Source organism: Rhinolophus sinicus, linkage group LG03 (genome assembly GCF_036562045.2).
Source record: "Rhinolophus sinicus isolate RSC01 linkage group LG03, ASM3656204v1, whole genome shotgun sequence".
NCBI lineage: Eukaryota > Metazoa > Chordata > Mammalia > Chiroptera > Rhinolophidae > Rhinolophus > Rhinolophus sinicus.
The window spans coordinates 46,905,069-46,926,938 of NC_133753.1; the positions used below are offsets into that span (position 1 = coordinate 46,905,069).

The 21,870-nt window shown below is 37.0% G+C and overlaps 1 protein-coding gene across 5 annotated transcripts in view; it reads right to left on the bottom strand.

Annotated features, from left to right (window-relative positions):
* Window positions 1-21,870, bottom strand: part of USP3 (ubiquitin specific peptidase 3) — a 79,146-nt gene that overhangs the window by 15,522 nt on the left and 41,754 nt on the right. For all 5 annotated transcript variants that reach the window (XM_019755364.2, XM_074327606.1, XM_074327605.1 and 2 more), the window contains 7 exons: window positions 20,658-20,739; window positions 19,398-19,480; window positions 18,061-18,174; window positions 15,340-15,453; window positions 8,389-8,535; window positions 5,483-5,589; window positions 5,232-5,312 (listed from right to left, as the gene is read on the bottom strand). In XM_019755364.2, coding sequence (XP_019610923.2) covers window positions 5,232-5,312; window positions 5,483-5,589; window positions 8,389-8,535; window positions 15,340-15,453; window positions 18,061-18,174; window positions 19,398-19,480; window positions 20,658-20,739 — 728 coding nt within the window. The remainder of the gene's footprint in view (window positions 1-5,231; window positions 5,313-5,482; window positions 5,590-8,388; window positions 8,536-15,339; window positions 15,454-18,060; window positions 18,175-19,397; window positions 19,481-20,657; window positions 20,740-21,870) is intronic.

Below are 21,870 nucleotides of genomic sequence, written 5' to 3' on the forward strand. Positions count from 1 at the left end.
TATAGTAAAATAAGACCAGATTTCATATTAATTTTTGCTCCAAAAGACGCATTAGAGCTGATTGTCCGGCCAGGTCTCATTTTCGGGGAAACACAGCATAAAGTTACAGTAATCAAAACAATGTAGCACTGGCATAAAGTCAGACACATAGGTCAGTGAAACAGAATAGAGAGCCCAGAAATAAACCCTCCAATGTACGGGCCATTGACTTTTGACCAGAGCAACAGGACCACTCCATAGGGAAAGGGCAGTCTTTTCAACAAACGGTGCTGGAAAAATTGGTATTCACACACAAAAGAGTGAAGATGGACCTTTACCTAATACCATATATAAAAACTAACTCAAAATGGATCAAAGACCGAAACATAAGACATGAAACTCTTAGAAGAAAATATACAGGAAAAGCTTCATGACATTCGATTTGGCAATGATTTCTTTGACATGACACCAAAAGCACAGTCAACAAAAGAAAAATGAGATAAACTAGACCTCACGAAAATTTTTAAACTTTTGTGTATCAAAGGACACTAACAAGAAAGTGAAAAGACAAACCATAGAATGGGAGAAAAATATTTGCAAATCATGTCTCTGATAAAGAATTAATAGCCACAGGGCCGGGCCGGTGGCTCAGGCGGTTAGAGCTCTATTCTCCTAACTCTGAAGGCTGCCAGTTCGATTCCCACATGGTCCAGTGGGCTCTCAACACAAGGTTGCCAGTTCAATTCCTCGAGTCCCGCAAGGGATGGTGGGCTCCGCCCCCTGCAACTAGCAATGGCAACTGGATCTGGCGCTGAGCTGCGCCCTCCACAACTAAGACTGAAAGGACAACAACTTGACTTGGAAAAAAAGTCCTGGAAGCACACACTGTTTCCCAATAAAGTCCTGTACCCCTTGCCCAATAAAAAAAAAAAAAAAAAATCTTAAAAAAAAAAAAAGAATTAATGACCACAATAAAGAAAGAACTCCTACAGCTCAACAATAAAAATAAATCACTGACAGCAGTGCAGGAGTGATCTCTGCTTCCTGTACCTTGACATGAAAAAGACTCTCCTAGTAGTCCACATTCAAACTGAAATCTCTAATGAAGCTGCTGTATTTATGAATATTAATAAATAAAAAATACTTGGATGGTTTATCTGATTAAAAAATGGGCAAAGGATTTGAATAGACATTTCTCCAGAGAAGATATACAAATGGCCAATATGCATATGAAAAGATGGTCAACTTCATTAACCATAAGGAACTGTAAATCAAAACCACAATGAGATACCACTTTACATTCATTATGATGGCTATTACTTTTTTTAAAATGAAAAAAAAAACAGAAAATAACTCTAGTTAACTAGAACATGGAGGAATTAGAAATCTCATGCACTGCTGGTGGGAATGTAAAATAGTGCAGCCGCTGTGGAAAACAGTTTGACATTTCCTCATAAAGTTAAACATAGAATGACTATGTTAGCAATTCCACTCCTAGGTATATACCCAAAAGAACTGAAAGCACGGACTCAAACAGACACTTGTCTACCAATGTTCACAGTCGCATTCACAATAGCTAAATGGTAGAAGCAACTCAAGTGTCTATCAACAGATCAATGGTTAAACAAAATGTGGTATACACATACAACAGAATATTATTCATCCTTTAAAAGGAAGGCGATTCTGATCCATTCTACAACATGGATGAACCTTGGAAGACATTATGCTAAGTGTAATAAGCCAGTTGTTACAAAAGGGTTTCACTTATATGAAGTACTTAGAATAAACAAATTCATAGAAAGTAGAATAGAAGTTACTGAGGTAAGGGAGATGGGGAATGGTGAGTCATTAATTGGTACAGTTTCTGTTTTGGATGATAGAAAATTCTAGAAATAGTATTGATATTTACATAATGAGTTTACTGAATGCTGCTGAATTGTACACTTAAAAATCATTAACATGGTGAATTTTATTATGTATATTTTACCAGCACAAAATTTTTTTTTAAATAAGTGAAAATGAATACCTGCTTGAGACTTTCCCAGACAAATAAGAGGTCAGGCAACAATGATGGCTCTCAGATGCTGTTACTCTCTCCGTCCCATTAAAACCACCATCTCAGGTGGTTTTAAGATTCACCAGCAAGACATTGTTCCCATGTCTCCCTGGCCACACAACACTGAGAAGCAGAAACTACTTGAAAGCAGGGAAGCTTTTTTTCCCTACATTTAACCTGCATTAACCACTTTCTGAAAGGGCCTCTCCCCGGTATATGGACACATGCAGTCATTCAGAGGGGGTAGCTAATGAGTTAGTAGGTAGTATTGTTAAGTCTCCTTTGGTAATTATTTAGAACCTCTAATTTTAGGGACTTGATACCCTTACAAGAGTTGAAATTACCGACAGAAAGAAATGTATTAACATTGCACAGCAACTCATTTTGTAGTTTTGGGACCAAAATGTAAAACAGGTACATAGAAATACCGGAATGCTCTCCAGTTTCTCCCCTGGCTACGGCACTGGTGGGTGGCCACCTCTGCAGCCACGCTGGCAGCCCTCCCTGTAGGTGGAGGGCCCGGCCCACTTTCCACAAGCAGGTCTCAGAACCGCAGCGCCCGGCCCTGTCTCAGCTTTTCTGCAAACGGAATCCTTCTCCGGCAGCCTTCCGTCCTCAGCTTCTCCCCAACGCAAAGGCAGTTCTTTCAGTTTCCCCCAGCATCTTCTTGCTTTCCAACCTTTTTTCCCTTGTATTTTTCTTTCTCGCTACCTCTTTGAAAGTCCTAAGCTTATAGGGTGACCACAAAGTGGTCCCATGGCCGATTTATGCACAAGATAGGGCAGAGTTCCCTCCTTTTCATGTGAGGCCATGTAATAAACCAAACTGGAATGAAAAGACCTATTAGATGATTCATGAACGAGCAATACAAGCTGAGCCTGGTTTTGCAAATACTCAAAAATGCTAGCCCACCTGCCTGGAGGGGCCCTCTTTGTATTCTCACACGTCTCCCCGTGACTGAGACAGGCTCAGGAGCCCCACAACTGCTGCTGTACCCCAGACAATTACGCAGCTTCGCTGTCACAGCTGCATCAGGTCAGAAGACTGGTGTGCCCATGGGCAGCTTCTAGGGAGTGCTATCGTCATAGAGAAGCAACATTACACGCCCTCGCTGAATCAGCTGAGAACTACCCCCACTACCCGTCATCACTATGTCATCTCCATGTGGGTTTTAAAAAGCTTCTTAAGCTTTCCTGAAAACCTAATGCTTGTTTGTAATGGTTTCTATGTGTTAAAGACAACCCACAGTAATTCTGAAGTTTCAACTGCTGCCCTTTTATAAAACAGCTTTTAAATCAGTTTTTAAACAAAAATATCCTTATCCATGGTATTTCTGGACAATAGGCTTGTAACGGATATTTACTTAACTCTTTGCACTCTTTTGAATTTTCCCCAAATTCTACAATGAGCATACAAAGAATTGTCCTCAGTGATAAGGAAAACCATTATGGAAACATATACGCACAAAAACATGTTTAAAAGGAAGATGACCTAGATACAGCATATCCTTGACATTCAAAGATTTGGAAACTGCCATTTTAACTACTTGAAAAGTCTGATCCTGAAGTGTATATACTACAGTTTAATATTTTGCAACAGCATGAATATGAATTTCGCCTCAAAGCTCATACATGGAAGTGAATGCATCACATGGCCGGTGAGTAGACGACTACCCACCAGGCATTCGTAGCTGAGCAACGTTTTGTTGTTCTCTAATGACCTTCACATCTCTCATTAAGGAACTGAGGAAGCTGCTTAAAATTTTCATTTCTATTTTGTTTTATTTCATAGGAAAAAAAATATACCATCGTGGTTTTTGAAACTCCTAAGATTCTCAAAGGTTTAAAGGCATATATTTCACAAGTGTCAGCCTTCCACATTATGTTAACTAAAATAGCATCCCTATGGAGAGCAGGGAATAGAACTGGTTTGTTGAAGTTATTAGATCTTTATGTACTACATAAATTTAATTTAGCAAAGCAGTAATTGGGAGGTATGCATAAATTAATCCACATTTTGTTTTACTACCCCAAAACAAATACCTAATTATAAAGGTGACACAATAGGTTAAAAAATTCAAACGATATAAAAGAGCATGAAAAATAAAGTCACAATTCCATTTCTTCCTGACTCCTATTCCCTTAAGATAATTACAGTGAACAGACGGTGTATACTACTAGGAATTTTAATGCACATATATTTTTTATCTTACACAAATGGATTCATTCTATATACATACTTCTGCAGATAGTGTTTTACTCCACAATATTTTGTAGTTATCTTTCTGTGGCCTGGCTATTGATCAACTTTATCTTTCTTAATTGCTACATAATACAATTTATTAAACCAATGCCCTACTGATGGGCATATAAATTGTTTATGATTTTTTGCAGTAACAAAGAATGCTTTAATGAACATCTTTTACACGTTACTGTCCACATTTGCAACTGAAATTACTATGCTTAAGGAAATGCCTATTAAAAACGGTGACCGCCACCCTCCAAAAACAACTGTACCAATTTATACTCCTAACACCAATATATGAGAGTGCCCACTTTCCAAACCTTTCACTAACAATGGACCTTATCTATATCATTTTGACCAATTTTGCTTTACTTAAACTTTCTTGAATATAAGCGAGATGTACTTTTTCTGATGTTAAATTGATCATTTGCATTTTTCCTCATTTTTAGACTTTGCCCACTCTTTTTCATACATGTTACAAATATTTGTTTCAAATGTATCGTGTCCATTTGCCACTTTTCTTGTTTGTAGCACCGATCAACCACCTAACCTGTGTCATCCGTTCTTCTCCTGGACAGTCTCAAGAAAGGCAGGCTGATAGGAAACTTGGCTTAGTGTTCTGTCTTCCTATGGATACTAGTGGGATAGCTACAGAATAAATTCTATTTCATTAGGTCAGAAAAAGTTTTGTTATAGACTTTCACTTTTAAAACCAGTATTAAAAACAGAAAAGGTAAGAAATATTTTATGCTTGACCTCACATCTGTGGCAGGCATTCTTATTAGAATTTGGGGGGGGGGGCAGGAAAAGACATTCAGGATTGACTTTTAAATTTTAACACGAATTCATTAAAATGATTAATAACATAGCACATATAGATGGAGCTTATAAATCTATTCAGCTATTTCAGAAGGGGAAAAAAGAATTCTAGAACATTAATTTAGTATCTTACCTCGTAATGAACAAACCGGTCCATTTTCTTGATTCTTAGAACGCTTATTTCTGAACTGACTTGGAATATCTAATGAAAGGTCTTAAAAGGAAATAGGAAAACAGCTGTTAAAGTCATATAACCACACTCAAAACGTAAGTTCAGAATCTGAATATTTTTAATAATTTATCTCTACTGTCTTAATTTTCAAAGGAAACATTAAAATTATTATTTTTATCCAGTATCATATCAACATACCAAATATGTCTTACCTAGGAATGGATCAAACTTTCTAGATTCTGTCCCACATATGAGGCAGTTAACCTCATTTTGAAGAATACCTCCGAATATAGCCGTGACAACCGTAGATGCACCATTTCTAAAGAAAATCACCACATAGGAAAACACTTCAGTAAAAAACTAAAATAAATCTGTAAGAGCTCCCATAGGTGACTCCCTTTGGGGGAATGTATATCATTTATATTTATTTAAATTACGAAACAATTCAAAAATTTCAAAACTATATAGATGCAAATAAAAGGTTTAAAACCATTGACTGGCCTCCCCCAAGGCTCTCTTCCAATCCACTACTTTCTCCAAAAGTAACTAACGCTGACATTTACCATTTCTAACAGTCTCATCACGTGCATGAGAACCCCTCAGTAGAACCCCTTTCCCCCAAATATATCCCTCAGAAAAGAGAGAAATGTCTTATATTTGAATCTTTGCAAGGCATCTCCATTACTTTACTTTGAATAACAACCTTAATCGCCAACAGATTTAGATTTTTCAGATGGTCATCTGTCATATTTGGGGAAAAAGAAGTGAGAATTTTAATACATATTTAGTAATTACTGATGGAGGTATGACTTCACCATTGAAGTGCTGAACGTTACTGTCAACAAGCCTTTTAAAAAGCTCACTTAAAATGGTACTGTAAATAATTCCTTTGTGAAGATCAAGAATACACCACTTTAAGAACAATAAAAACCAGTTATCCTAATATTGTTGAACCTCTCTGCCTCAGCTTCATCGAATGTAAAACAGGACTGCCTCACAGGCCTGGTGTGAAGATGAAATGACTTATGTAGACAAGTGCTTACCAAAAAGTGCTTTTAGACAAGTGCTTACCAAAGAGAAAGCCCTTAAAATATGTTAAGGGCTTTTTTGTTAGCATAATAATTAGGATCATACCTGCCTTTTGCTTTTATTTTTTCCCCTGAATATATATTTTGCACACGTACCTCACTATTTCTGACAGCTGCAAGGCGTACCACAGAATGGACACAAGAACAGCTGAGAAAGTGCACCAGTGAGAGAATTAGCAAGGTCTCTATTACACAGCACTCACTCCATGCCAAGCTCCTTTCTAAGTCCTTCCCACTTATTAAATCAATTAATCTGCACAACAGCTCTCTGAGGTAGGTACAGTTATCCCCACTCACAGACCAGGGAAGCTGAAGTCCAAAAGGTTAGATAACTCGGCCCAAGGTCACACAGCTGGTGTGGCCTGAGCAGTTACTCTAACTCTATACTCCTTCCCTTAATCAATATAATATTAATAGATACTGAGATGGTTTCAATATTTTGCTATCGTTAATAGTACAATGAACACCTATATGTCACCCTTTGTGCACTTACGCAGTTAATTTAAGCCAGTAAAGGCTTTTATGCTAATAGCAAAGCAAGGTGATTTCTGTCACTTGCAATCAATAATACTACTAGTAACACACTGAACCATATTTTCTAAACTGCTACAAACTCACCCTACTGCAATGAGACAGACAAAACCTATCTGACCCATTCTATTATTTCAAGTTTTCTTCCTTTACTGGCAAAATAAGTATATTGCAGCTTTATCATTTTTTTTAAAAAAGTTCTTCATAAGGAATATGGCTTTTGTTTAGAAATTAAACATAAAGGGAAGAGATACTGGAAACTGTAGAAAATAAGGCCACTTCAGGTTTTAAGTTTAATATCTGTGTCATAAACAAAGGACACACCCCAAAAATATCTACTAAAAATAAAGGGACTATGATCCTTTCATGTTGATGTTCACATACAATGCTGCCTTTAATTTAAATAGAAACCACTTTATTAAAAAGCCATACATTTTAACTCAATGTAGTTCTTCTTTTATAATTTCTGTCTCTGAGAAAAGGATACTAATCAAGTCAAAATAAAAAACAGAATTTTTCATTTAATACTATTTTTAATTTGGTGCTAGCAACACGAACAATTCTACCAGGTCACAGGTCCTTCCCTTTCTGTATTGGATTCTAATTGGAATCATAGCAACTAGGATCTGGAAGGCGAAACATTTTGAGAAGTATGACAATTCATACTGGTTACCCTTCTCTGTTAACAGCCAGATTAGCTAGGAGACTGTTTTGTCATTGAAAAGACCTATCTTACTAAGTCAGATTTGTGGACTGTGAGGCAATAATACTACAGCAACCCCTATATAATACCTACTCCTTTCTTTGAGGAGGTCATCTTATAAATCCCTTTGCTGCCTAGGTCAACACAAAACTTTTCAAAAATTTGAACAAAAGGAGACTATTATTAACCAGACAGAATCCAGGCTGAAATATCAGTAAAGTATCCCTGCCTCAAGCAAAATAAATGCTCGAATCTCAAAGTATATTTTGGGGTATTAGTACTTGGAAAAGCAATCCAAAGGATTGTGTTTTTCATATAGAGAGGTAAGAAATAATTTGAGAACTTACAAATGCCTCAGTTTCAAACAGATATACTTTAGGAAAATTCAAGTCCAAAATGAAGCTTTAGAAAATTCACATTCAAACTATGTTAAGCCTTTGCTTTTAGTGAATAAATATAATTATCTTAGTATATGAAAATTGTCTCCCTTGCATTATTCAGTATAGAGGAAAAATTCTAAACGCTAAATTGTACACATATTTTCTTTTTTTTTTTTAACTTTTAAAATAATCTATACCAAATAACAATCAGAACTATACCAAGATGCAAATACAAGATGCCTCTGGTCTGGAAGAAGGAGGGACGTGCCAGTCCAGTTAGTCACAAAGTTCAAGTGCATAAACGTTTCATCAAAGGGCCAGGAAAACTCCCCCCTTCCATTATAAATCTAACAAACAAAAACACCAACAGAAATGTCTGAGGTTCACCAGAAAGACGAAAAGAAACTAACTCTTACATGCAACACTTGTTACTTGCAGACAGAGTAGAATTCTCCTGCAGAATTGCTGAGCGGGAAACACCGTTGAAACCGCCCTGGAGCTCCAAGTGCAGGTGGTCCAAAAGGTAGCGCATGAATTCATGGGCGTCCTGCTGCTGATAACCCCTTGAAACACAGAGAAACAAGTCTGTCACTGGAGAGGCCCCGCCTGCCCAGCCAAACAGGCAGGGAGGGAAAAGCACAGGGAAGGGCCGCAGCCCAGCGCTCAGCACAGCTGGGCTCCCTGATTCGTCATCCCCACTTGCTCCATGTTTTACACATAACATTTCTCAAGAAAAAATTCTACTTAAAAACAAGTTAGAAAATACAGAATATTAGAACTGGACTTGCAGTGATCTCAACTGACCTCATTTCAGAGATGAGGAGAATTGAGGGGGCAAAAAAAGGGGTGTGTGTGATTTGCCTAACGTCCTACAACAGAGTAACAGAGATGGGACAGTAACCATGTCTCCTGGGTAGACTGCATCTTCCCACTATCCCACTGGCCCCTGCAGAAGAGGCTCCAGTGTTAAAATTTCACATAAACTCGGCAGAAAACTAGGTCTAAACCATCACTATATGAAATAAGGAATTTAGAACTAATTTTTTAGATTGGAAGATACTACTTTTTAAATACTGGCTGACAGGGAAAGAAAAATTATCTAAAAGTTAAAGATGTCTAATATTCTGTACTTGCATCCTAACCTCTGATTCAAAGGACATTTTAAAAATACTTTTAAATTGACTCATACACAAGTATTCTCTATCCTAAAACTTGAATATATAGAGCAACATTGTCTTAATGTTACTTTTTACATTATAATTCAGACAGGAAATTACATTGAATTCTTACAGTAATACAGATCAATGACAAGTAAACAGAAATGAGGGCTGACTAAAAATGAAGCTGGTACAGTTGGGAGGTCATAGAGGTTTATGTAGATAAAATAAACCAAGCAATGAAATATAAAGTACTTTCATAAAACTATGGATAGAGAAGACTTCTGCCTACATTTTGCCAGCATGGAAGGGTCTCTTTAATCTGTCCTCTAAATCTCAATTTTTTGGGGCCTGGTCTTGAGTCAAAACTTCCACCACTTTTCCAGGAAATGGTTCCATAAACAAAATTTCTTTCAACCAGTTTCCCTCAATATAGTATATTTTCCCTCCTTTCCTGAAATTTTTCCTGGATACTATAAATTATGAAAACAATCTGCCTAATCAATGGAACTTAAATCAGAAGTCACTTCAGCATTACACTATAACTTTTTCTGGACTATTTAACAACTAAATATTAATACATATTCAAGTATTTCTTCATAAGATTTATATGAATAAAAATGTTAAAATTCACAGTCAACAGTATTCAAAGTTGTAGTTCCTTTATGTATCTAAGGAGGTGCTGTAAACTTTTTCCACACAACATCCTTTTTTTTTTTCATGATTGAAAGACAGTATTAGTATTTTAGGCCATATCTGAAAATTTATCACATATAAAAAAGTTTCATTCTCTCACCAAAATAATCTGATATCTAACCATGTTTCTAAAATGGGTAACTAGTACCGTATAGTGATGCTGATTTGCATTTTCATCAAACACATATCTATCACTTTCTAAAAAACAATCTTCCCAATGTACATTAATGAATGTTTCCAACCACACCATGATTCTCTTTTCTTATATCAAAATATATTATTTTCTAATGTTTCCTTTACCATTAGAAACACACTTTTCACCTACACGAGATCATGGAATACTCAGCTATTTTATAAACTTATGGGTTTCTGCTTCAATATGTGATCTTTACCAGAAAACAGTCTCTTCTAAGACTGAGAAAATTTTCTGATTCTGACTAAAGAGACATTTACTATTCCATTTTTAAACATTTAAATAAAATCTCTTATTGACTTATCTGAAGGTCTTAATAAGTATTATTTAGTATGTTAAATTCAACAAACTTCAGTTATCTTTTCAATTATTTCCCAATTTTACAATCTGGGCTTCAGAGTTTCCTCTGCAGTCAAGTTAGGTTTCTCTTGTTTGGTAATCACATTAAGGAAACACTGCTCATATTTGGGTGCAGTGTTTTTGTTTTGTATACAAGTTATTTCAGCGATGTCAACCAAACAGGTATTTGTGCGTCAGTGAGGAAATGGATGAAGAACCAACAGTTATCTCTGTGACAGGCCAGTATTAAGATAGAAGAGAAAACAGAGGAAAAGAACAGTGGCTCCAATTTTAACACTGTTTGTGACGTTAAAGATTACCTCCTTCTCCTTAATGCCTATAGAAAACCTGTCCTAAAGATGCTGTGAAAAATAATCACTGGAGAGCACACTACAAATACAAAAGGTCTAAAAGATCATGAGTCAACCCTTCTGAACGAGGGGACTGGGAAAGAGGGGCGCTGCTGAAGTACAACGTACGGGAACATGGGGCAACTGGCTCTTCACAACAGTCTTTGGCATGATGAGACAAAAAAGCCCTATTTACCCAAATCCTAAAAAACAAAGGAATGCTCTAATAAAGAATGACCACAGAAAATATTACTTTGCTCCTGGCTTGAGAGTGAAAAGCAGACAATCCCAAAAATCAAGCAGACACACACAAGTCCTTGGGTGACACCCCAATGCACCATGGTGAGTGATTACACCTGTACATTACTGACGATTCGTTGTATTTTAGCAGCACCGTGTTTCCCTGAAAATAAGCCCTCGCATGATTTTTCAGGATGACATCCCCTGATCATAAGCCCTAATGCATCTTGTAGAGCAAAAATTAATATAAGAGCTGGTCTTATTTTCAGGGAGACACGGTACCAGTGCATAATGAGAAAAATGGCAAAGACCAATCAGAATAGGATCTGCCTCTATAGAATCAAATTTTATCATTCTAGAACAAACTTCTAAAATCCCTAGGACATACTAGAATTTCAAGTTCTGTTCACATTATAGTATCTTTAATATTCATAAAAGAATTCTAAATTATTGTTTTGTCCAAATTATCTACAAAACCAAAATCAGTTAAGTGTAGCTATTTCTATCCAGTATGTGGCACCAATCATGGATGAGTTTCTTCAAGACAAAAATACCAGAAAATGAAAATTTCAAAAATGGTATTTTGTTTACACACACACACACACACGAAAAGCTACAATAGCAAAATTCCTAGTTACAAGAATATTGTTTAAATATAAAATATCAACTGTATAGTATTTTTTAAAGTTCTCTATTTACAAAAACCTATAAAGATTATTTTTAATTAAAATATCACATGCAAACACTCATTTATTGTATACAAAGATTTTTTATACATTCTACAAAGCCAGGTAGAATAGTTAGCAAATATAAGAATAATGTATAAGTAATTTACTCACCCACCATCTTTAAATGTTAATTACAACAAGAACTAATTTTTTAAAAAACTAAATAAAACTCTGGGGAAGTCAAGACAAACATATTAAATCAAGTTATACATTAAAGTAGAAATAGTACATAAGTGATACGGGAAGTAAGGGAATAAATACTAGACCTGATTTAAATTATCAAGAGACTCCTGGAGAGTGTTAGCATTAAGCTGGGTCCTAAAAAAGGAGATGGGACCACAAGACAAATACTGTAGTCAGGAAGCACACAACAAACAAAGATATGGAGGCAATAAGATGAAAGCACGTTAAAGAAAGCAAAAGCTAGCAGAAGAGACTATCAAAACTACGAAAGTCAAGTCTCTTTTGAGCTGGTAATTCCTCTTTTAGATACAGGCATATGTATATATGAGACTGTCCACTGCAGCAAAAGATGAGAAACAATCTGTACAATCATTGGTAGGAGATTCTTACACAAATTATGATACAACCACAAAGGAGAAGTTTATGCAGCCATAAAATGGACTAAGAAAGCTATTTATATACTAATATCGATCATCTCAAAGTAGGAAAAAAGGTATGTACCATTTATGTTAAAAAGCTCACACACACACACACACACACACACACACACTCTTGTAAACACACATACAGAATATCACTGAAAGGATACACAATAATCTAGTAATTATGGTGTTTCCAGAAAACAAAATGAACTGCTGGGGAACAGAGTAAAAGAAAAAACTTTCATTGCATATCCTTTTTTTTATCTTTTGAATCATCTGTATTTCGAATCATCTGTATTTTGCCTATTTAAAAAAATAAACTTTAAGGTATTTTTATGAAATAGAAAAGGACAGGAAAAACTGGGCATACTGAGAAGCCATAAAAGTATGGCCAAGTAGTTAGAGTACTCCCCCTTTATCCCCAGGGGACATGGTCCAGGACCCCCAGTGAGTGCCTGAAATTGCGAATACTGCCAAACCCTACACATGCTATGCTTTTTCCTATACATACTTTACTGGTGATAAAGTAGCGCATGGAGATGCTGGACAAAGAGACAATCTACATCCCAGCGGGACAGAGCGGGGCGGGGTAAGATTTCATCACGCTACTCAGAATGGTGTACAATTTAAAACTTATAAATTGCTCGTTTCTGGAGTTTTTCATTTAATATTTTCAGATCACAGCTGACTGTGGATAACTGAAACCACAGAAAGTGAACCTCAGATAAGAGGAAACTACTGTATGTATGTTGAGAAGGTTAAACTCCAAGAACTATTTCCCTGCTGGGTAACTGGCTCTTGATTTGAGTGGGAAAAGAAAAAAGAATAGCTTTGATGGTTTCTATATCCAAAGCTGTTGCCTACATAGAGAATATTGATTTAATAAATGAAAGTTGTTCCTACTTCTACATGCAAGTTTGTATTTCGTAGTCCTCATACTTCATTACAAGATATCAAACTCCTTAGACACTGTCATATGTTAATCTAAGACAATGGGCTTTCTAAACTTTACAAAAAACTTAGTTTGGGATTATAAATATAATGGAAACATAATTCAAGACTCGTTGCACTTCCGCATAGGAATGTTTAAGACCCTGCAAACCTAAAAGAAGTCCCACCTCCTTGCCTCACACTGGGTCGTATCCATAACGTAACTCAAGATCTGGATCCAACCAAGAGAAAATTATGTTTTCATTACATGAAAATGGGGAACAATCTCAATTATTACAGAATTAAGAGAAAGCCTTGCCAAGAATAGACAGGTGTCCTATTCTCATCAGTCATGAAGGAAATTTAAGAGTTCATGTGTATTATGAATCCCCCTGGAAACTCCATGTCAAATTCCTCAACTTGGTTACCTTTTCCAAAAGTTCTTTCCCTTTATCAGGAGGAATATTAGAATGTGTAAAATTGAGCAGCTAAAAACTAAATCACGCTCACAGTTGCACTACATAAACTAGAAAAGGCAGAGAGACTGGCAGATTTACAGGAAAAGTAGAACCATATTGAATAAAAGTTGCATACTGTTTCTAAATCCCCAGTTAAGAGGGACCTCAGTCACCATGGAGACCAAGCAGAAGAGTAAAAAGTTAGTGGGTGGGCCTCATTCAGGCACATGGACACATTATGGTGAATGTATCTATCACTAACCAACCCCACAGAAACTTGGGTTCTAATACTGGTCATATCATCTACTATATGTATTAGATTGAACAAGTTGCTCTTATTTAAAATGGGGCTAACACTTCCTACCTGGAGAGGAATTTTGTTGTATTCTTTACTAAAGATCAGATATAAAAGATCTAAAGTGCAAGGCACATGCTGTTTCCCCGAAAATAAGACCTGACTGGAAAATAAGCCCTAGCATGATTTTTCAGAATGACATCCCCTGAACATAAGCCCTAATGCATCTTTTGGAGCAAAAATTAATATAAGACCTGGTCTTATTTTCGGGGACACACAGTAGTAGGCATTCAATAAATATTTTTTTACATAATAATAAAACATACAGATTCAATCTCTAACTAGGTGATTATGTTTGAAATTTTATATTAAGTCCAAACCTGATCAGTGGAAATCCTAAAATCCTTATAAAATTAGTCTCTCCTGAGAGGAGATTTAAATAACATATATAAAAGAAGTTTCCTTCAAAACAAAGATCTGGGATAACAACAGTCACTCACAACAATTTACAGTTCTTTGAAGTTGTTACCTTTTAAACTTTTCTCTATACTGCAAACATTTCTAAACCACTATTAAGACAATAGAGCATGATGCATGCTAAGTTTTACTAGAGAATGCTGGTTTTGTTAATATAAGACCCGGTCTTATATTAAAATATTATACTAAAATATAATAAGACCGGTCTTATATTAAAATAAGACTGGGTCTTGTATTAATTTTTGATCCAAAAGACGTATTAGAGTTGATGGTCCGGCTAAGTCCTATGTCCGGGGAAACACAGTATCACCTGAATCCCTCCAGGGGTGACTAACATAGAAGAGGGAGCATCCTTTGCCAGCAGGGCTGGCTGGAGAGCAAGCACGGAGCATACAGTGACTGCAGCCTCAATAGGATGGGGCCCAGCTATGTTCTGGAAAGTGAGTCCCCATGGACTTGACCACAGTCGTCTAAGCCCTTCAGAACCCAGACCAGAACAGTGAATACAGTACGACAGATTTCTACGAATTACATTTAGATTTTTTCAGCTGAAATAATAAGACAATGTATGATGGTAATTATTCTTTATAAGATTTTGAAAGAATCAAGGAAATTTTGTCCAGTATGTTTTCCTAGAGCACATTATTTATAAGAGCTTTGTTTTTTATAACAATAAAATATCCTACTCTTTCTTAAAGACATTTCTAACATCTATTATTTAAACAAACATTTGTCTAGTGCTAGTCAGATATATCTAACTTCTGTTCTCCTTTAAAAAAAAAAAAAAAAAAGCAAAACCAGTCTTTATTATTTAGAATATTCCCACATTGGAAATCATTTCAGGAACAATGTAAAGACAAAGATTAATGTTTTAAATATCCTTATTAAATAACACTTACCTAAAATTCGGCATAATCTTCCAAACAACATAAAATAAGGACTCTGGGCTAAATGCAGTTTGGCTACCTTGCCACAAAGCACAGAGTGTCTTTCTAAACTCTTCCACCAAAGACCTGGAAAAGAGGAAGGGACGATGATACCCTTATCATTAGTGAGACTACTATTTCAATGCATAATGTCCAATTACATAAAATTCATAATAAATAAAAAACGAAAACATAAAAAGGGTTTAGTCTCTTTTAAGCTGAGTCTGACAGTTAAGTAAGAGCATCTCAAAAACCTATGTAAATAGCAGTCATTAGTGACAAAACCAGTTTTTTAACCACACGGCGAACTCTGAGCCAAAGTACTGCCATACTTGCACAATAAAGTAACGGGTAAGATATAAACCAAATTACGTGAGAATGTCCATTTTACAAAACCCGAAACAAGTAATAGACTCTCTTTCTCCATCTCTTTTATTGCTCCTTCTCGTCTCTCACCAGGAGCACTTCCCAGACCTCAGTGTGTGCCCATCTGCTCACGTCGGCCTCAGAGAGTTCATCTGGCCACAAAGCTTCAACACTAAGCTCTATACCAATGACTTTCGAAAATCCAAATCCAGATTTTCTCATAACTGCTTTTACTCGGGTTTCTCCAGTTTCCAACAAAATTTTCCACTGGATGTCCTCTTGTCACTTCAAACTCAGTGTGTAGTAAACCTTCTCTCTGTACTCTCCCTATTGTCCCCCAGTATGTTTTCCTCTTCTTCCACAGGAATAGAACTTCCATTCTTTTCTTGGCACATGAACTCTTGGAATAAAAAACTAGGTGTGCCCAACTTCTGAGAAACTTCCTTAGAGAGAAAGAGCAGTCCTTATGAGCCCCTTCCTTCTTCCTTCTAGGAGGAATGGGGATGAAATGCTGGTTTCCAGCGCCATCTTGGACTATGCGGCTGAGAGCCCCCACCTACGGTTGGTGGAACAAAAAACTAGGAGCCCAATGACTGAAACAGCCCGAGATGGATAACTCCCAACTTTTACATGAGAAAATAAATGGTGGCTATTTAAGTCACTGCTAATGTTGGTATTCTATGTACGCTGCTAAACCGATACACCTCCTCAATTCAATGACTGTCTCTGTCAACACAACCACCATACTCACGGTTGCCTCACTGACATCTCAGAGAATCCTCAGCATCTTCTTTCCCAACCCCTATTATCCAGTAGCTCTCTGGGATACAAATCATATTTTTTATTTCTTAGTACCTGAACCCTCTTCCTATGTTTCAGGAATTCCCCACCTTAAGAGCCCTGATGAGAGTTAGAGCCTGCCTCCTACCATGGAAGCTGGAAAGGCCAGATATTTGCTTTCTTAGCTCCCCCTTGCAGCCAGGAGTAGGGTGTATGGCCTGGGTTCTGCCTACTTTAAGCAGGAGTTAGTGACACAAAGAAGCTGGGGCAGTGCCAAATCCTTTCTGGTGGCAAAGAGCATCGTCCAGAATGCAGGGGCCGCAATGACAACAGCATCCACCCAGCACCCAACTCCAGCAGTGCCAGCGGTGGGGACTGGCATTGCACTGGGCAACAGAAGCAGTGATGTCCTCAGGTGACTAAGGCTGTACCCTGGATGCTCAAAATTCAGATCTAACTTTCTACCCATCCAGTAAGGGTTAGCACACTGCACCAACAGACTTTCAACAAATTCCTTTTCTGCCTAAGATGGCCAGAAGCATTTTCTACAGTTTGTAACTAAACCCTAAATAACATGAATGCATGAAGTACTACTAATTCTTCCCTTAAGTTTTGTGCACTTATGTGTTTCCCCCCCTCTTCATTTCACTGCTATCCACTCTAACTCGATTACTATAAAGTGTGAAGCCTCCTTGAATGCAGGCATTTTCTAGCTCATGCTGCTATCAAAGTAAACTCTCTAAACACTACTTTTCGTGATGTCATTCCATCACTGCTCCAATGCCTGGCTTTAAAGTTTCCCCATATTTTGGCTCTAATCAGACTGCACACTATTTGAATATGTTCTGTCCTATTCTCCCTCAGCCACCTAGGCAGGACAGTGTCAGATTATAAGATGGATTTTCGGAATGTGTGGGGATGGGGTATGTGGAAGAGGAGATGGGCAAGCAGGGAAAACATTACATTAAAATATACAGAGATTATAAATCACAACCCGACTTCAGTAATGCTAAGATATGAAAAAATGTGCTCCTTACAATCATGATAATATGATAGATCTTCTAAACCCCAGTTAGAGCATGGTTGCACTGAATGTGAATACTCAATCACTTAACCAGTTTTTTCCCTCTCCATATCAATTAACAAATGACTGTATTGCCCTGTAATTAATCTGATGACTACAAATTAATTTTACTACCCAGGACAGGTTTACTTAACACTATCAGACAAATCAATTCACAAAGACTAATGATATTCATGCTGGTCTACACCTAGAACAGCATTTTATATATAGATGTCAACTTTTAGAATGTCCAGATTCACAAAGATTCAATAAACAGAGTGCTAAATTTATCTTGTTACGTAAATACAAATAAAAGAATTCCAACAATTATTAAGATTACCAGGTAGGTACTTAAACAGAATTTTCAGAAGAAGAGTTTTTAAAAATGTATGTGCCTATAAACTCACATAATGCAATGGAAACCACCAGTAAGAGTCATGTGTTTTGTAGAGCAAAGCCAGAAAGGACACATTCTTAGAACTCACACATTGTTGTCCCCCTGGCTCCGCGTGTGGTACGTTCGCCTTCCTGCTGTCTTCCCATTCCTTAACTCCACAGCGGGCAGCTCTTTGAAATAACAGCAAAACTGCTCAATGTTACTATTTTAAAAGGAAGGGGAGAAAATTATTTTTTTAATTTATTAGGACTGTAAAGGAAGTTCTATGAAACCTGCATATAAATTTTGAAAATGTTATCTTTCAATTTCTCATTTAAATCGTACTCAATGTAATCGCTTGCACTGCAGTTTTTTAAATTAAGTTTTCCTCTTATTCCAAAAAAAACCCCAGTAAAAATAGATGACTTTGTAGAAATGAACAAAGATCTTAAAGCAAAATCTCTGTCCAAAGAATCCTTCCCCTCCCCCCACCATCTATAGGTTGTCACCATTTCTTCATTCTCAGGTGCTTGTTTCCAGGTGCTCAATATATTCCTCAAATAAAAACAATCTATGAACCATATTGTTTAGATACACTATACAGAGTAACAAGGAGAATTCAGCAGTGACTAAAATTTCTTCTTTGAGCAAAACTGGATAAGCTGCCAATACCTTTAAGGAGAGATCAATATGGCTTCTGCTCCTTATTAGCCTTGGCGGGGCCTTGGGAAAATAATTCATTCTGGCCTTTGATGCCTCATTAGAATCTAAAAGTAGACAACTTTCAAAATAATTTATTCTATATAACTTGGGTCAGCCTTGTTGGCCATTTTATTTTTACTGCTTATCTTACATTCTGAAGATCTTCTAAACATCCAATCTCATGACCACACTTAAGACTCAACTAATGATTGAAATAAATTCTTTGAACAAGGTTCCCTGCAGCCCAGGGATCTGCAAACTACAGCCCACACACCGTAGCTGGCCCTTGGCCAGTGAGCTGTTACACTTTTAAAGAGTTGTTTAAAAAGGGCAGTGGGTGGGGAGAGGGGAGAAGAATATGTGAGAGACTGTACGAGGCACGCAAAGATCAAAAATATTTATTTAATCTGGCTTTTACGGAAAAGGTTGCTGGCGTCTTCCCTAGCTTATTCAAGAAGCAATAGGAAATAAATAATAACAGCTAACAGTTATTTACTGCTAGGCACTGCTCTAATGAGCACTTTATACAAATTACATTATTCAATCGTCTCAACTACCCTGTGAGGTAGAACTATTATCCCCAATTTTACTAATGTGAAAACTAAGGCACAGGGAATTGAGGTAACTTGCCCCAAGCAGTATGACTAGAGCCAGTGGCAGAGACAGATCTGATCCCAGAGCCTTTGCTCTCACCATTCCTCCACAAACTAACATTAGCTACTTAAGCTCTGACTGTAACATTACCTGAGAGACTGAAGAATGGCATTCATGAAACACGTGTTCCCCAAATTCCGAAGCCCTGTGGCACAAATGGCAGTGGTGCTTCCCTATAAAATAGGACAAGAAGAGGTCATCAGTAATGCCAAGAGAAGGCCAACTACTTCAAACACCAAAGCAAAGGCCTATATTTGAAACTCTAGCATCAAGCCAATTTGGAATTGGTACTTTTTTGTCCAATTAATATTTCAAACTCTCTTTCTACTCTCTGTGTAAGTGTCTGGATATTTTTAGAAGGTTGTTTCTGATCCTGGGATTGTTCTAAATGGGAGTATTTTATGGAAGCTTATGAGGAAATCAGCATTAATAGGTACCACGCAGTACATAGTGCAAAAACTAGGAAGAACCTTAAAATAAAGTTTAAGAATTAATGCCTTTATAAGATTCTATTTGTATTTCTGTCTCCAAACTTTTAACTCTAAGCCATGCATAAATGACTAAATATGTGTTTTCCTAGCATTGGGATATCAATCTTAAAAAAACTACCTGAATTTCCCTTAAAGACTAAGGCTTGGTTTGCTGATTAATGCTACAAATGCAACATATCTGGGAAGTGAATCTACCAATCCAACTCAAAGCATCTCTGCCCATTATTCAGATGGCCAGAGAGCACTTCAGCTCTTTCTTCCACACAATCATAACACTTTAATTAAGTGTGTGTCTACCCATAGCTAGCATGACAGCAGAGAGGTTTTGCATGACGGGGCAAAATTATTAGTATATTTCAAAATATTTAGTGATTTTCTTAAGTTTTGCCAATCCACGAATGGCTCATATATCTGTAACAGATGGTTACCAGAATGAGACGGCATATTCTTTTACTGGTGAAGTTGTGTTAATGAAGTCCTAAGAAATAAAATACCAAAACTTCGGACCCACAGATTCTGCGCTAGAGGCCTGCATGTATCAGAAGAAGGCAAGGATCTCCGGATCCTATAGAAACGTAGTAATAGGGTATGTGAGTAGCCGTTAAGAACAAATGCTTGCGAAGGCAGAAGCATACAGTAGTGATCCTCAGGGAAGAAAGGTTCTGACAGATGGGCTCACTAGGGTATTCAGCCACGTCAAGAACCATCAGTACAAGTGGCAAACATTTTGTAAAATATTCTAAACCCAAGGCATACACTTAGGAAAGTTTATAAAGGGCAACGTTAATATTAAAGTTGTAATAAAGCAGTGACTAGATCTCAACCAATTCTTATATTTGAATAAACTGTAATTACTTACATTTACTTTTAATAACTTGCTGTTTATTGACGAGTTTTCCAAAAGTTTTCTTTTCCTATGCCTGTCAGCTGTGAAAGCTGAGCTATTAAAACACAAACAGACAGTCACAAAGACATTAATACACACATACTGTACAGCAGGTTAAAGAATAAACTTGGCTGTGCTAAGTGTCTAGGGTATGGAGCCCTGCCTGGCTGCTGAGTCAGGCCAGGAAATGACCCATTAAGCCCACAAGCATTGAAGTCACTGAGGAGTTCCACTTCCCCCGGAAATCCCCACTTCTCCTCCAGCAAGGTGGGACAGAAAGCTGCCACCACCAGGCACTTCCAAGACAAGCTGGCCAGGTAAATAAAGTGTGACACAATCCCTCTCCACCGCCACTCCATCTGCCTCATTGATTGTGAAGCTTCAAAAATGAGAACACCTACTGCTCATAACAAAAGGAAAACCCGGGTCTGACGTGATTATTCTGCGATTTAACATTAAGTCTCAAAAACTGTTTTACTTCTTTCTCAATTTTGATAAAGGTATCATGTTTTGCTCATTTGTCATAATAGATTATGGTATCATCTGAGTTTGTGGAATGACAAGTAAATTACAGGCATATGTAAATTCATGTGATCCAGCTATGCTACAAAGGATATTCTAAAACAATTCCTAACAAGCACAGAAATTCTGAATTTAAATTATTTAAATTTTCCTTCTTTTTTAAACTTTTATTTATTGTAAGTGTGTTTTTCCAGGACCCATCAGCGCCAAGTCAAGTAGTTGTTTCAATCTAGTTGTGGAGGGCGCAGCTCACAGTGGCTCATGCGGGGATCGAACCGGCAACCTTGTTGTTAAGAGCACCGCGCTCTAAACAACTGAGCTAACTGGCTGCCCCTATTTAAATTTTTCTTGATGAATGAGATATTTTGCTTAAAATTTTTATCAAAAAGTAATTCCTATCTTTAAAGGGTCACTTTAAAATTATTATGTATCAGGAGAAGTAACCTAAGGGAGGTAAAAATAATCATTCAACAACACAGACTTTTAAGTCCACCAATTCTTTCCCATCTTCTAAAAGTACCAGGCTATTCTAAATTACTTTTCTTTCCAGAATTTCCAGATGAACTGTGTCGTTGGAGCATCAGATCTAATAAGCCAGTTGCTTCAAATGTAAAAATACTCTTAGGAAACATGTCTGCAGAATTGTATGCTATGTTCCTCTCAG